The following is a 16,322-nucleotide window of genomic DNA, read 5'->3' on the forward strand; positions in this document are numbered from 1 at the left end:
ATATATATAAACATAAACTACTACTTACTACTTTTATTGTTTTTCTCTATATATATAAACATAAACTACTACTTACTACTTTTATTACTATCCCTACTTCGCACTTTTTCACTTCAGGGTATGGATCTCCCGTGATAAACGAGGGACTACTGTATAGAAAACTCTAAAGGGTTCACAAACTTTCAAGCACCACTGTATGCAATATTTATGGGTGACAACACACCATGGGCTGCCAACACGACACAATGTGTGACAATGTTGTGTCTGGAGTCTCTAATGAGCTAACAATTGGTGCTCATAACAGACAGGACTGCTTTCATTGTTGGGTTCTTGATGAATGGGACTGCAGATCATAATGTTTGGTGTTACTGAGTGTCACACTTAGACTGGAGAAACTCGAGCATGATTTCAGAGGAAAATCAAATATTATTTGTAATGCCATGTTTCCTCCCACAATCCAAACACATTCAGTTGCAGAGTGAAGCACTCCATGATCTGCCTTGATCGGAGCATGGATGAGCATAGAAGCATGTGCCCTTTAAAGTAATAGTAGTTACTAATAAACATAACTTCAGCTCTCACAACACTGAGACATGGTTTACCTGCACATAGAAATTATGTTTAAACAAACTAGAAGACATATTAGTTAACTGTTACATTCAGTTTTTATTTACTGTTTTGCTACAATTTGCTTTTACTTAAAATGTAGTTATCTTTTGCCTTCACCTAAGCTTATGCTAAGTTTAGCTTTTAGCTTTAATTTGGCTAAGTTTAGCTTTTAGCTACAGTTTTACTAAATGTAGCATTTATTTATAATTTTGTTGATCCTAGCTTTTAGACAAAGTTGTACTAATTGTAGCAGTTAGCAATGATTTAGCTAATACTTGTTTTTAGCAAAATTTTTAGATAGATAGATAGATAGATAGATAGATAGATAGATAGATAGATAGATAGATAGATAGATAGATAGATAGATAGATAGATAGACTGATTAATTCATGAAATAATTTAAAAAAAAGAATCAGAATACACAAATTTGGAAATAGACAATATTCACTTGCACCAAGGTGGTAGTACTACATTCATGATTAATCTTTATATGTGCATTCAAACATACACATATACATACATGTATATTGACATACATAATTATAGCTTTAACTATTGTTTTTGCTGATTTCAGCTTATGTTCGGCTTGTTTTAATGTAAATAATTCACTTAACATTTCATTCTTCAACATATTTCAGCAAACTCATTGCGCACTCATCATGCACTTTTCATTTTCACAGAAAATGCTATTTCTCTTATGATGCATGTACATTTCGGAGACTGCTGTGTCACTGGCCAACTCGTTAACCATGAAACCTCCGAGAGAATTTGCTGGCCTTTTAGCCTAAAATAATAATAAACACACATCTGTTCCTGCGACCCTGAGTGGTCAGCGGAGAGGAATGACTGCTGGAGCGTGAACTTCCTGTCCTCATAGCTGAGAAAATACACATAATGTAAATAAACTTAACCCAGTGTTATCATAAAACCAGCAGTGTCTGAAGTTGGGTTGCAACATTACATGTAAAAATACTTTACATTTAATGTTTTAGCACAACCTAGTGATGTGTATTTTGTGTTCTTACCCTTTGTTGGAAAACATTCCTGCGTGAAGTGGTTTTAAAGAAGCTGTGTCTCACTTTTAAAGATGTGGAGGAGCCTCACGCTCTCGCTAATGGTATCCTTGGCACTGGGTGCAGAGGTGAGTACAGCTTAAAATGATGTTTCCTTTCAAGAGGATAATGCGCCTCGAATAGCTCGTAGGACTTTGTGGCAGTGCGGCGTAATGAACGTTCTCTCTCCAGGTTTCCCAGTCTGAGGATGTAGAGTTGTTGGCAACGGTAGAAACGATGGAGGAGATGCAGGAGAACTTCAGCGATATATCCGGACTACCGAGGGACGCAAGACGTCAGATCTTGGCGGCCCAGTTTGAGTGCTACCTGAGGATGATCACAGATCCACCTCGAACAGAAGAAGGTGAGAATATTAGATATGTAATGTACTTCAAAATGTTACTTTTTCACAAGCATGACAGGCTCCTTTGAAATGAACCAATTAAACGCTTATTCCTTAAAGGAATGCGTATCACTTGCTGCCTTTCATGCCAAAGTTCAAGTCTAAGATCATCTTGTGATGAGAGAGGACTGAGTTTTAGCTGTTTTGGTCAAACTTTAACAAATAATGTTACAGGCGATCTCGTACAATATCTGTTAGAGCTTGAATTGTGTGTTGAGAATGGCACTCAGCTACTACCACACCAAATTTTATATATATCTGTAAAATTAATTGAGTTTTAGCCATTTTTTGTGCTTGCTAAGGTCGATTAGCGGTGGCTGCCATCTTGAATGTAGTTTACTCTAAACGTTAATGAGTTGGAGATTTACATCCAATGATACCTTGTTTATGAGATAGTTAGCTGACAAACAGTTGTGTTGTCTAATAGTTCATTGAGCATTTTATGGATAAAAATGGGCATACTCATATTTTACGATGCATTGTATATAATTTCTTTTACATCTAATCGACTTTTATTTGTCCTTGGTGTCCGTGAAAAGGACAATAGCAAATTTTTAAAAACAGATCTTGTGCAGTCAGTCAATTTCTCAAGGTAAGTATTAGAGGTGATGCTCAACTACTACCACAACAAATTTGAGCTCGGTAGTTGTACATTTGACTCAGTTATGCCCGTTTTTGTCTTTACTAGTGTTGATTAGCAGTAATTGTGGAGGCCATCTGAAATTGACTTGACAAAAAAAAAAGTTTTAGTAGCTCATGCAGTGATTTTATTGCGAATTCAATTCAGTTTATTTATATAGCGCCAAGTCTCAAGAGAATTTATCTCAGGGCACTGGACAAAAACATTCACATACATTGTAAATGCCAGTTAGTAAAGTTATCCATCTAAGGAAGGGAGGAGATCAGCAGAAGCGTTGAGTCTTCATCTCATCACAGTCTCTCATCCTGAGCAAGCACAACGGCAATGGTGGAAAGGAAAAACTCCCTTTTAACAGGAAGAAACCTCCAGCAGAACCAGGCTCAGGACAAGTGGCCATCTGCTTCGACCAGTTAGATTTGAGAGGACAGGAAGGAGAAACAGACACAGAGTGGCAGGTCCAGAGTGGAGGTGAGCAGGTCCTCACTATAGGAAAGATCAAAAGAAAAACACTTTGAGATAGAAACAATTACAAATACAAATTATTCATTTGTATTCATTAATAACTATTCATTTGATGAAATGAGGTCAATTTGTCATCCAGTGGTATAAGCCTATAGCAGCATAACTAAGAGAAACCCTCAGGAAACCCAAGCCGACCCTAACTATAGGATTTATCAAAAATGAAAGACTTGAGTCAAGTTTTAAAACTGGACAATGTGTCAATCTCATGGACAGAAACTGGAATTTGGTTCCACATGAGAGGAGCCTGAGAACTGAAAGTGCTGCTTCCCATTTTGCTTTTGGAAACTCTAGGAACCGCGAGTAAACCTGCAGTCTGAATGGCAGTCTGTTGTGAGCACTTCAATGAAATTTGTCCACTGATGCATGAGATATTTTGTTCACACGAATAAGACTACATCTTCCTTCCACCTTACTTTCAGAAAACGCTGCAAGGCCAGTTGGTTTCTTTGAAAAATGTTATTAAATTAAAAAATGTTTTGCCGTAGAGCCGTTATCAAGATCAGCATTCACAAACAGCCTTATCAAAACAGGCAGCCAACTCTAAATTTGACAGGATTACTAATTTAAATTATCCATTAAACAATGGTGAGTTATATTTAAATAAACTGCATCTCACTATGGCTTGCTCTAACAGAATTTATCAACAATGGACGGAAACCTGCCGGTACCCCGTCCCGCACAGCGGCATGCTGGGAAATGCTGCACAAAATAACATTTCAAAGGCAATGGATGGGAGTAGAGTGCACTGAGAAAGAGACAAAGGGCGAGTTTCCTGTCTTTCAGATTGACTTCCTCTTCAGCGTTTTCTCACTTTCTTGCTTTTTATGGACGCAACAAAGAAACGAGTCCAGTAGTAAATGAATATTAAGCGCTGGTGTTGATGCTTAATTTTTAAACTAAGATCATTTTTCATGATGAAAGTTGGCAGAGCTGAGCCTCAGCTCAAAACATTTTGCAAGACCTTCGCTTAAAGCTTTGGTATTAAATGATGGCTTGTTTGTCTGTTAGCAAAATATTTCATAAACCACTAGACAGATTTCAGTGGAACCATCAGAAAGTCAGTCTTAGTTGTGCAACTACAACTTTGGAGTCCATCCAATTTAAGATGGTCGTCAGAGATAACTGAACTAAAACTAAAGAGAAATAACTATACCTCAGGTGATTTCACACATATTGAGCTACAATTCAATGTGGTAGTAGCTGAGAGTCATCCAAAGCACATATTCAAGTGCTTACAGTACAATGGAGATGGCGCATTACAAATTCTCTTAATCAAAAACGTCTCTGTGCATTTTTTTACGTTATAGTTTCCAGTAGGAATGATTACACCTCCACCCCCATAAATCTTACATCTAACATACAAAGCCCTCAACAACCTAGCTCCATCTTATATTATAGATCCTATTGCTACATATTTACCCAACAAAGCATTTAATTCTCCAACTGCAGGTTTACTTGTGGTTCCTGGAGTTTCCAAAAGCAGAATGGGAGGCAGATCTTTCAGTTATTAGGCTCGTCTCTTGTGGAATCAACTTCCAGCTTCTGTCCATGAGGCTGACACACGGTCTACTTTTAAGATTAGGCTTAAGACTTTGCTTTTTGATAAATCCTTAGGGTTGGCTTGGGTTTCCTCAGCTATCCCTTAGTTATGCTGCTATAGGCTTGGACTGCTGGAGGACAAACTGATCCCATTTCCCCACTCTTCTGCTGTCTTTAACGCTCCACTCTACCTGTTTTGCATTTGTAATTTTTTCTATCCTTAACATGCGTTTTTGTATTTCTTCCAACAGGGGTTCACCTGCACCTACACCTGGACCTGCCCTTCTGTGTTCGTTTGTTTCTCCTTCCTGTTCCTCTCAAACCCCACCCAGTCGCAGCAGATGGCTGCTCGTCCTGAGTCTGGCTCTGCTGGAGGTTTCTTCCTGTTAAAAGGGAGTTTTTCTTTTCCACTGTTGCCTTTGTGCTTGCTCAGGATGGGAGACTTCGACAAAGTGAAGCTTCAACACGTCTGCTGGCTTCCTTCCTTAGATAAATTTTTACTAATTGGCTTTTGTACGTATGTGAATATTTCTGTTCAGCGCTCTGAGACAACTTCTGTTGTGACTTGGCGCTTTATAAATAAACTGAATTGAACTGAAATTAAATGTCATGTCCTCTGTAGGTCCTTACTGTAACCGTACGTGGGACGGCTGGTTGTGTTGGGGAGACTCAGCACCGGGGACTGCGCTGCAGATGTGTCCTACATACTTTGTCGATTTCGACCCCGGTGGTGAGGCTCGAATTTTACAAACACACATTTACAAAAAAAAAGCCTATTTTAATGTAGCTAACACTCGCAGTGCTGTGCGCTTTTCGTTTGCCAAGCGTGTGATGTATATATTTTAACAGAAAAAGTGACCAAAGTGTGTAACCCTGATGGCCAGTGGTTCCACCATCCAGAGAGCAACAGAGTCTGGAGTAATTACACGCTGTGTCAGGCCCACACAAAAGACAAACTCAAGGTAGAATGTCGTGCTGTCAAACTACTGTCGCTCTCGGTTTTAACGTCTCACATCTGAAATTGTTTTGTGTTTTCTGTTAGTTTGGCTGTTTCGACTTAATTTCATTTTGCTCACTCCTGATTTACTTTTACTATCCTCAAGAAAAATTTGGCAGCAAGAAATTCAACAATGAGTTCATTTTTTTTAAAACAATGTGATGCAGCTTCAGGTCAGAACCTAACAGGGTTTTATAACATGCTGACATGTGATACTGAAACGTGAAATGAGTTTGAGCAGTTGAGCGTAACAGTCTAACCTGAGTCCCGACTTTATTATACACAAAAAACTTCAGTCAGCACCAGAGAAGGTAAACTAGAGCTAACAAGCTTGTTCATCCCTGCTTTGTTAAACTTAGTATTCCCCGAAATCCCTGCAGGAAAAAAGCTACGTGACTTCAGTTTGCAGGACTTGATTAGCCTTTGCTGTTTTTTTTTTTTTTGAATAGGGTGCAAAATAGAGTTGGTCTAATGAATATATTTTCAGTTCATCTACATTTAGAGACAAAATACTTTGTATTGTTTTTACGTTTTCTGCTTCTGCTGAGCTTTTCTATCCCTTTAATGTTTAGTTAAATAGATAAAATGAACAATATCCATCCATCTTTACACATTTCTTCTTTTTCGGGTCATGGGGGTCACTGGTGCCCAAATCCAGCAGTCACTGTGGGAGAGGCAGGGGACCCCCGAGACGGTTCAGTCCATAACAGGGACACATAGAGACAAACGAGACAAACACCCATTCACTCTCTCACTCACACCTAGGGACAATTTAGAGTTACCAATCAGCCTAACGTGCATGTTTTTGGTTTGTGGGAGGAAACTGGAGTACCCGGAGAAAACCCACGTATGCACAGAGAGAACATGCAAACTCCACCCAGAAAGGTTCCCAGCTGGAATTTGTACCGGCCATCTTTTAACTAAGAGACAACAGATGTATCAACTGCACCACCGTGCCGCCCAAAATGACCAATAGCAGAGGATATTTTTATTTATCATAATCAAAGATATGTTTTTTTCCTGCAGTTTGCATTGAGTATCTACTACCTGGCGTTGGTGGGTCATGGTCTTTCTATTATCTCCTTGATCATCAGTCTGATCATCTTTTCTTTTCTAAAGTGAGTCAAGAGAGAATTTCTCAGCGTATGCAACAATATTTAGGTATACATTTTCAGAAAACATTTATGTAAATACTTTAAAGCAGCTAAAGGCAGCTGATATTCAAACAGTCCGGAGTTAAATTGATGCCTGCTGATGTATATTTATTTATGTCTGTGTGTTACAGCAGTCTTAGCTGCCAGAGGATCTCCCTCCACAAGAACACGTTCCTGTCCTTCATCTTGAACTCTATCGTCACCATAATGTGGCTTTCAGTCACTGTGGCCAACAACAAAACCATAAGTTCCAGCAACCCTGTGAGCCTTTGTGTTCTGCGTGTTTTCATTATAGTTTACTGGTCTCCTTAAGGCAAAACCTTTCATAGATTTTTGCTTTGCCATACTCAGACTGTAACTACAGTAACTGTGTGAATGCTGAATCAGCATTTACTTTAGTTTTCCTGTTCATAGCCTCTACTGGTTGTTTTCAGTCAAACTATTTCCACATACTTTGTACTACTTTATTCATTCAGACAGCAAAACAGTTTGCCTGGGAATAGTGAACTACGACTAGGCCTGTCACGATAACAAATTTTGCTGGGCGATTAATTGTCTCAGAAATTATTGTGATAAACGATAATATTGTTTGAAATTTGACAATAATTAGTAATTATTGTCAAATTTAAGAAGAAATTGTGGTTAATTTGTTTTGAGTGTAGTACCTTTTTTGACCACTGGATGGCAGTATAAGACTGTTTGATCCCAAGGATGGATAGTGAGGGAGTGAGCAGCGTGTCTCTTTAAGAAAAATGGGAGGGAGGCCTCTTGACGTAACATGGGCTGTCTCTCCTTTTTTTCAGTTCTCAAAATGGCGGACGCTCAGTGTGGTTTGAGCTCTTTAGCATAGCATTTTTCACACAAAACTTTTAATTAAAAAAATCAGTAAACAAGTTCTCAACTTGTTTTTGTAGAGAAAAACAATGTTTTACATGAAAGCACGGGTTTCAACCGTGAATTTTGGAACTTGGACAAGATGGAAGTTTTTTTCCCGAGCTCGGCCTGTTAGCTTAGCTCGTAGCTTAGCTTCTCAGCTTAGCTGCTTTTAACGATCCAAAAACGCGATGTTGGATGGTTAAAATGGATTTTAAAGAGAAAGGGAGGGGTCAGTGATGAGCACGGGAGTCGAGCTTTTTGTCATCCATTGTCTTCGGTAGAAAGAGAGAGACAAAGAAACGATAAAGCCGATAAATGAAAATGAGGTTGATAATTTTCATTTATCGTGCGATTTTTAAATTTTTTTTTCATTTACCCTTTATTTATACAGGTAGTCTCATTGAGCCACAATAACTCATTTTCAAGAGAGACCTGTTTGCGGAGCAGATGGGGGTTAAGGGCCTTGCTCGTGGGTGTGGGTGTGGGTGCTTCACCTACCCCACCCACATTTTTTATGTTGTTGGTACTGGGGCTTGAACCGGCGATCTTCCGATCACAGGCCCACCTTCTCTAACCTCTGCGCCACCACTCCCCCATTGACTGATAAACTGATTTATTGTTTATCGCGACATGCCTAATTACAACTTCTTTTTATTTATTTATTTTTTTAATAAAACACCTTAGAACTACCGAGGTACATTCAATTCCCTCAAAAATATTGTTCTTCTTGAAATCTGATGCAGCAAAGTTCTTCTATATTATCTTCTTAGGTCTCTTTTAGCTTTTTTTGTTCGTTTTGCTACTTTTAGATTCAATTCTGCTACTCTTGTTATGTTTAGTTTATTTATTTGTTTGGTCAGTTTAGCTGCTGCTTTACTCATTTTACTTTTAGTGCTATCATGTTAGCCTCTTTTAAGGGAGTGGCACAGCGGTTAGAGAAGGTGGACCTGTGATCGGAAGATCACCAGTTCAACTCCTTGTACTGACGTCAACATGTGGGTGGGAGGTGAAGCTCCCACACCTGCCTCCACCCTTATTTGCCCCACTCTGGGCCCTTGAGCAAGGCCCTTAACCCTCACCATCTGCTCCCCCAGACGTCCTAGATAGCAGCTCTCTGCTCCACACAGAGGGCTGTGGTAGCTCGGTGATCTGTGGTTGCATCAGGAAGAGCATCCGGCATAAAAATAATTGCCAAGTCTTCGTGCGATTTAGTTTGCTGTGGCAACCCCTGAAGAAGGAAGCAGCCGAAAAAAGAAAAAAAAAAACAACCTCTTTTAGCTAAAGTTTTGGGAATATTAGCATTTATTTTTCTCATCTTATAGCTAACGTTTAGCCAATTTTAGTTCAGGCATGAGTTTGACTACTTTAATTAATTTTAGCATCTGTTTTGTTAACTTTAGTTACTTTTCTGCTGCTTTTACTTTTTCGCTACTTGTCTGGTTTTAGTTTTAGCTTGCCTTCCGCTCATTTTAGCCTCTGTTCAACTTGTTTTAACTTTTACTCAGTTTCAGCTTCTTCAGCTAAATTTTACTGTTTTTCAGCTCTCTAAGTTTATACTTCATTTGCACAAAAAGCAAGTCTATTGCTTTAATCCCTTCTCTCTTCTTATGATTTTCACCTTCAGGTAAGCTGCAAGATTCTGTCTGTTCTGACTCAGTATACGTCTACCTCCAACTATTTCTGGATGCTGTGTGAGGGCATCTACCTCCACACGCTCATCATAGTGGCTGTCTTTGTTGAGGAACAGCAGCTCTTCTGGTACTACATCCTGGGATGGGGTAAATTACATATTTTATAGTCGCTTCAATGGTGTCTTCACATCTCTAAATGTTGAGTGCATGAAAATGAGCTATAAATCCTGTTTCTTACAATAAACAAAATAGAGTTTAATCAAAATGGCAAATTCACACATTAAAAGTCACAAAATTACATTGAATTCTTTTAGTTTTCAAAATTTCAGCACATTTTTTTTTTATTAATGACACATCTAAATGTTTAAAATGATCCACGTTTGCAGCATGTGACTGTATTTTAGCCTGATTTTGCTCCATTTTTTCTCCATAATTCAGCCCAAAGGTGTTCCCTTGACAACTTCATGTCCTTTGATAAATGGGCTTTTCATAAAAAGCTCTCATCCAGGCTTTCTGTGGAGCCACATTCAAAAACAAAACTAAAATTATTCAATGCTTCCAAAAGGCTCTTGTTTTTTATAGCTTTAACTAAAGTATCCCTGAACATAACATGACGCGTGTCTTATATGTTGCTCCTTTGAAATCACTAAAACTCACCTGTGAGCTGGTTTAAGTCACAAGTTTTAAATGTTCACAAATTATGGCCTGAAACCGTCGATGTGTAATTTTATGTAGAGCCAAAACAACCGTCTGATTAAGTCAAAGAAGTAACAAGCTTATTATTGACCTTTGAAGTGTCCTCATTCTGAAGGATTTGTGGTTACCTCTGTTGCTATACACACCTAAATGTGTTCTGGTTGTTTAGTTTTTTGTCTCTGTGGCTCTCTGCAAAGGTTTGAACAGGTATGCCAGGTGTTGCCATGATCAGTTTTCTTTCTCTTCAAAGGTTTCCCCATCGTCCCTGCCGTAACGTATGCAGTCGCTCGTGGGCTCTTCTATAATGATAAGTAAGAACTGTATTTTTAAAGATGATAAATAACATTTACTACTACTGTTATTACTGTTGCCTTGCAGCAAGAGATTTATAGTTTCCCTCCCTCTTTGGTCCTTTTAAGCATTGCTTTACTTGGTCTCCCTGTGGACAGTAAGTGTGGGTTTCCTCCCACAGTTCAAAAACATCCATGCTGGGTTAAATGGCCACTCGAAATTGTCACGTGATTGAGTAAATTGTTGGCGTCATTGTGCTGTGATCTCCAGCTCTCACTGGAGCAGTTTGCAGCTGAGTGTGAAGCGGCTGGGATGAGGATCAGCACCTCCAAATCTGAGGCCATGGTCCTCAGTCGGAAAAGGGTGGATTGCTGTCTTCGGGTCGATGGTGAGGTTCTGCCTCAAGTGGAGGAGTTCAAGTATCTCGGGGTTTTGTTTACGAGTAAGGGAAGAATGGAGCGTGAGATTGACGGATTAGTACAGCGTCTGCAGTATTGTGGGCTCTGTGCTGGTCCGTTGTGGTGAAGAGGGTGCTGAGCTGTAAGGCAAAGCGCTCTGTTTACCAGTCAGTCTACAGGTACATGTCTACCCTCACCTATGGTCACGAGCTCTGGGTAGTGACCGAAAAAACAAGATTGTGGATACAGGCGGTTGAAATGAGTTTCCTCTGCAAGGTGGCTGGACTCTCCCTTAGAGATAGGGTGAGAAGTTCAGTTATCCAAGAGAGACTCTGAGAAGAACCGCTGCTCCTCCACATCGAGAGGAGCCACTTGAGGTGGTTCGGGCATCTGGTAAAGATGATCCCTGGGCGCCTCACTAGGGAGGTGCTTCGGGCATGTCCGATTGCGAGGAGACCCCAGAGAAGACCCTGGACATGCTGGAGAGACTACGTCTCTTATTTGGTCTAGGAACGCCTTGGAGTCCTCCCAGAAGAGCTGGAAGAGGAGTCTGTGGAAAGAGATGTCTGGAGCTCCCTGCTCAAGATGCTGCCCCCAAGACCTGAGTTCAGAACAAGAGGAAGATAATGGATGGATGGATGGATGGATGGATGGATGGATGGATGGATGGATGGATGATACTGATCAGCCCTATTAAGTAATCTTAGTGTGCATTTTTTTGTTCAAGTATAATTTTAGAAACATTTGAATTCTTGGGTCTTTGTGGGAATTCTTCATTTATTATCATCCTCCTAGGTGTGTTTGTGGAAACTCTATAAAAACATATTTGTCATTAGCTTGTTTGCTGTGATTTTAAATGAAAAACAAAAACGATGGTGCATTCAAAGACAAAAGAAAATTCTAAATCTTCATCATGCAGCTGGGAAAAATAATTTTAAAGAAGTCAGTGGTACAAAGTAACGTCTGATGATTATTAACTCCTGTCTTCCTGAAGTGAACAAAGCTATAAAACTGCCCACTGAAAAAATATCTGTGAACTACAAATCAAAACGTTAAGACTGGAAGACTTTTGGCTTTCCTTCTATGAGGTGTAGTGAATCCGTCATGATTAAAAGTTGAAGTTCAAATGGGGTAAAATTGACACATTTGTCTGATTTAAAAATTTAGAGTCAGTATGACAGAAATCTTCCACAAACTTGAACGTCTCATTTAGCTGCTTCAGAAACCCAAAAATATTCCCACAAGATTTATAGCTGCAACCTTCTAGTTCACTAGTTTTGTCCAAAGATGGTGATTGTGTGATGAAGGCTCCTGATCTGGAAAAAGTTGCCTCCATTTAGTGCAGCTGGAGATAACCAACCTGAGACCATGTGCACGACTGTGAGTGACAAGGAACGGTATGCAGAGAAAACCAAACGCTTTAGACAGAATCAACCACAAGAAGGCAAGACATGTTACGTTTAGCCAGCTTTAACAGACTTTACCAAAGCGTTTAAGATGAATTTCATTTTAGAGAACAGTTGAGTTGATCCATGATGCTGAAACGTCAAAAGCTTTAAGGAAATATTTTGAAACCTTTGTCTGTGTGTCATTCAGGTGTTGGATCAGCTCACACACAAACCTCGTCTACATCATTCACGGACCCATCCAAGTTGCACTGCTGGTAAGTTTTATTAAATATGTGTTTTATTTAAAAAGAACAGTTCAGCTTGTATTTAATTAAAACTGAAGATGCAACAAACATAAAGACAACTAAGAATCCAGTTGATACAGTTATAATAATTATAATAATATTGCAGCAAACTTTGCATACGGTGAAATTGAACATATTTTGTTTGCATTAATTTTCATGTTAACTTTAGTTTGTGAAATGTAAATGACTTAAACTGGAACTGAGCTTTTAGGTTCTGAAGAAATTAAATTAATTACACACACACATATATATATATATATGTATATATATATATATATATATATATATATATATATATATAGAGAGAGAGAGAGAGATTTAAATATATGACTTTAGTGCAGCCATCAGTTTGTTGGTACTATTTACTCATATTGCCATCATAGAATTTCTCATAGGTCGGTTTATGTGTAGTGTTTTGTATTTTTATATTCGTCTAAACTTTATATAAAACCATTTATCCTCTTCGGCTGTCCAGGTGAACCTTTTCTTTCTCCTCAACATCGTCCGGGTTCTGATCACCAAGCTGAGGGAGACCCACTGTGCTGAGTCCACAGCCTACATGAAGGCAGTGAGAGCCACCCTGATCCTGATCCCTCTGCTGGGGGTGCCGTTCATCCTCCTACCCTGGAAACCCGAGGGACGCATCAGCCAGACCGTCTACGAATTCTTCATAATCCTCTTCTCCAACTTTCAGGTACCTGCAGGAATAAAAAGTTACTCACTGGACTTTTTTTCACATCAAATGGATACGGACGCTACCACTTTCACTGCTTCATGTATTTTTAAGTAAAGCAGATTCATTTCCATTAAATGTTTTGCTTTTACAAATGTTTAATTTAACGCCTCTTCCTTTGTAGGGACTCCTGGTGGCAATTATTTTCTGTTTCTGCAACGCTGAGGTATGTTGTACTCCAAAACCTACTTCTCATAATTTTACATTAAGGTGTTTATATAATGCAGATTTACAGCTTTATCGTTTTATGTTGGAGGTGCACTGTTTTTGCTAATGCTTATAAAAAACACTTGTTTAAAAATGTGCTTTACCTTTTGCAACGTCGTTTTCATCACTTGCTGCCAAAGGCAACGATCTTTGTGTGTTTTTCTGTAATTTTGGCAAAATATCTCATAAACTACTGGATATATTTTAATGAAACTCTCAGAAATCAATTATTGAATGTACATCTTCAGCTGATTATCTTTTTCAGTCACCCTATTTCAAGTGGCTGCCACAGCTAATTGACATTAGCACACAAAAATGACACTAAATCAACCAATTTTACGAATATTCAGCTAAAACTCTGGCTATAGCAGTGGCGATTTTAGCCTCTTTTTGGGGGGTGCTCAAGCACCCCTAAATTTTAACTCAGCACCCCTGAAAAACTAAGACACCATAATTATGATTTTGTAAGGAAACTCAGTTTTCAACCCTTAAATTCACCAAAATATTGAATAAATTTGAAATAAATATGGACACATTATTACACTTAAACAGGCCAGTAAAATATATTTTTTTGCACGAGTCAGATCCTCGACGCCACCAATCAACCCGGTAGGCTCGTCAGCAATTGTCCCGAAGTGAAATGCCCCTTACCTGCAGGAGCTGGGGGGTGGGAGTTAGGTTGCATGAGAGAAATGGAGCGCTACATCTGTAGCATCTTAGCTAGCATGTCTGTGTAATGCGCTGCAATACAGTTGTCGACCGAGGGTGGAGTGGGGTGTTAGGATGTGTGAGAGAAGCCGAGAGTGCTTTATTCATACACGGAGAGCTGTTGGTCAGGCTACTTCTTGTTGTGCCATTATCTCCACAATAGCTGTTGAATCAAGTGTTTACTTATGTGGGTAAAACTAGATGTTAAGCAACCTGTTAAAATACAGTAGTCCCTCGCTACTTCACGGTTCGACTGACGCAGACTGACTCGCTCTTTCGCAGTTTTTCAAAGTAAGATTGGACACGACACACAATTGGCTGATTGATGGAAGAGCCGCAAGATCGGCATGAATTTTTTAATTTAAAATAAATTATTTTAAATTATTTAGCACCTGCTGCACCTGTGTGCAGCCCACATGTGCAGGGAGAAGCTCCCTCCTACAGCATGTCGATCTCCGCGCTGCAGCAGAACAGTGGGCGTGGCCGAGAGCGCTGGCAGGTGGCAGAGAGCTGATTTTAGGACATGCTGTGCTCTTTTAGAGCATTTAGAGTTTAGAAACACTGTTAAGAATATTGCAAGTGTGGGAAGGATTTATATATAAGATACTAAAATTAACAACTACTTACTACTTGTACTACTATTCCTACTTTGCGGTTTTTCACATATCACGGGTGGACTGAGCACAAAAACCCCCATGATAAACGAGGGACTACTGTACCCCTGAGTGCAGGAAATGGCATCTACTTTATTCAAAAATTTCTTGGGCAGAAACCCCAGACTCCCCACTAAAGTGTCCCCCCACATTACAAATTGTTTTGACGCCAATGGCCACCGCGTTGTTCAAACCAAGAGCCATTGTCAGCACTGGGGGCTGAGCGCCCCTAAAGGGCAAATTCTAGAATCGCCCCTGACTGATTGTCATCCTCAACACATACTTCAAGCCCCAACAGATCAAGTAAGATTTAACAATATTGATTAGGATCATGAATTATGTCATTTACAAGGTTTTACTAAAACATCTATAACTAGAATGTCCTCTTTCATTATAAGGTGATTTTAGTTTAAAAAAAAAAACCCTCTGGCAATAAAGGGTGATATGCATTTCTTCTGTTGCAATTTTAATACCTCCATCTTTAAGGACACCCCTCCTCACCACCACCCCATTGCCATATCTCATCCCAGTCCCAGCACAATGCAAATGTGTTTCATAGTGATGTCATCAAGTTCAGGAAGTAAAACTACTGAAAAGGTGTTTTGTAGGTTTTGCAACAACTATTTTAAAATGTCCTTGTTGCTGATTTTCAGGCACAAACAGCACTCAAGAGGAAGTGGGTTCAGTGGAAGTCCGCCTGGGGTAAAACTGGCTGGGGAGACACACCGATCACCAACAACCACTTCAGCTGTCATACCAACTCGTCCATCATGGAGTCCAGCCGAGCCACCGTCAGCTTGGAGCATCCCTCCGCTGCGTCCACTCTCCAACAAAAAGAAACCAGTCACCTCACATCCCCGATGCAGCACAAAACTGGGCAGGAAAATACCAGCAAGGCGTGCCCCAATGGGCAGGGTGACATTCCCAATATGATGGAGACCACTTACATCTGAATTAGGCCCAAATACACACAAACATCCATTTTTATATATCCTCGTGGGGACACGTATTTCTATAGCTCTTTATCCCGGACCTCAGCTTTCAATTAAAAGCTTATTATTATTGAACAAAAAGTCACATGTCAAAGTGAAAGAAAATGCTCTTTAGTGAAGGCCTAAAATATCATAAAGTCATGTTTCTCTTATAAGTTTTTGCAAGAAAAACTGACAAAAAGTGATTATAAAAGTGACTTTTCATGGCTCTTAAATAGTCTGAGTTTTCACTTCGTTTTAGCGAGTATGACTGTTTTTAATATTCACGTTTTTTAGTGTATTTTTAGTGTCTACTTTCTGGGAACAGAAGCCAGCAGGACTCAGTTTACTGGAGCTGCCGTGTATTTTCAGAAATGGAGTCTGCGCATTAGAAATGTGGGCCTTTAAGCCTCGTCTACTCCCCATGCACACAGAGTCTTTCAATCCTGAAAATCAAATCAACACCTGAATATAATTATCTGAGATGTTTTATTTTATTTTAATTTTTTACACCAAGGGCAGTGTTGGTTAATGTGGAGAGGCTTAAAA

General features: G+C 39.4%; 1 protein-coding gene across 1 annotated transcript in view; it reads left to right on the plus strand.

Annotated features, from left to right (window-relative positions):
• Positions 1-15,827, plus strand: part of LOC119417170 (calcitonin gene-related peptide type 1 receptor-like) — a 38,900-nt gene extending 23,073 nt beyond the window's left edge. The window contains exons 2-13 of the mRNA XM_037684382.1: positions 1,697-1,750; positions 1,854-2,025; positions 5,388-5,495; positions 5,615-5,727; positions 6,789-6,880; positions 7,048-7,177; positions 9,417-9,570; positions 10,370-10,430; positions 12,405-12,471; positions 12,977-13,195; positions 13,359-13,400; positions 15,456-15,827. Of these exons, the coding sequence (XP_037540310.1) occupies positions 1,697-1,750; positions 1,854-2,025; positions 5,388-5,495; positions 5,615-5,727; positions 6,789-6,880; positions 7,048-7,177; positions 9,417-9,570; positions 10,370-10,430; positions 12,405-12,471; positions 12,977-13,195; positions 13,359-13,400; positions 15,456-15,755 (1,512 nt within the window). The 3' untranslated portion in view covers positions 15,756-15,827. The remainder of the gene's footprint in view (positions 1-1,696; positions 1,751-1,853; positions 2,026-5,387; positions 5,496-5,614; positions 5,728-6,788; positions 6,881-7,047; positions 7,178-9,416; positions 9,571-10,369; positions 10,431-12,404; positions 12,472-12,976; positions 13,196-13,358; positions 13,401-15,455) is intronic.
• Positions 15,828-16,322: the final 495 nt, after the last annotated feature.

The sequence above is a fragment of the Nematolebias whitei genome, chromosome 11 (assembly GCF_014905685.2).
Source record: "Nematolebias whitei isolate Nwh7 chromosome 11, NemWhi1, whole genome shotgun sequence".
In the NCBI taxonomy this organism is placed as follows: Eukaryota; Metazoa; Chordata; class Actinopteri; order Cyprinodontiformes; family Rivulidae; genus Nematolebias; species Nematolebias whitei.